The sequence below is a fragment of the Pterocles gutturalis genome, unplaced genomic scaffold (assembly GCF_000699245.1).
Source record: "Pterocles gutturalis isolate BGI_N339 unplaced genomic scaffold, ASM69924v1 scaffold51, whole genome shotgun sequence".
Taxonomy (NCBI): domain Eukaryota; kingdom Metazoa; phylum Chordata; class Aves; order Pterocliformes; family Pteroclidae; genus Pterocles; species Pterocles gutturalis.
In genome coordinates this window covers 1-342 of record NW_010102583.1, presented here as the reverse complement: position 1 = coordinate 342, position 342 = coordinate 1, and the positions used below count along the sequence as shown (strand labels likewise).

Here is a 342-nt window from a genome sequence, read left to right as displayed (position 1 = left end):
GGAGCCGGTGTCAGAGCCCCCACCGACAGCCACCGCCCCTGGCAAGCTCGGGGGTGCTGTGCCTTGGGTGGGCTCGGGGGGCTCCCCACATACTAGAGCAGCTGGAAGGAGCCGTCGATGAAGAAGGAATTCACGCCCGGGCACTTCTTCATGAACAGATCCTTAACCTGGGGGAGACGGGGAGAGGTTGGGGGTAGCAGGGTCCTGGTGTCCGGGGGGGCATCGCAGCAGCCCCAGGACACGGGGCTGTCTCCTTGCGTGGAGATGACGAGGGCTCAGCTGCCCCACGGGAAGACCCCTCTCCGCCTCGCCGCACTGACGTTGGTGAAGAAGAGGAGGATG

The 342-nt window shown here is 65.8% G+C and overlaps 1 protein-coding gene across 1 annotated transcript in view; it reads right to left on the bottom strand.

Annotated features, from left to right (window-relative positions):
• TRPV4 (transient receptor potential cation channel, subfamily V, member 4) overlaps window positions 1-167 on the bottom strand; it is a gene marked incomplete at both ends in the record, with an annotated part of 1,881 nt that extends 1,714 nt beyond the window's left edge. Inside the window, 1 exon segment of the mRNA XM_010086320.1 lies at window positions 81-167. Coding sequence (XP_010084622.1) covers window positions 81-167 — 87 coding nt within the window.
• Between the last annotated feature and the right edge of the window lie 175 nt (window positions 168-342).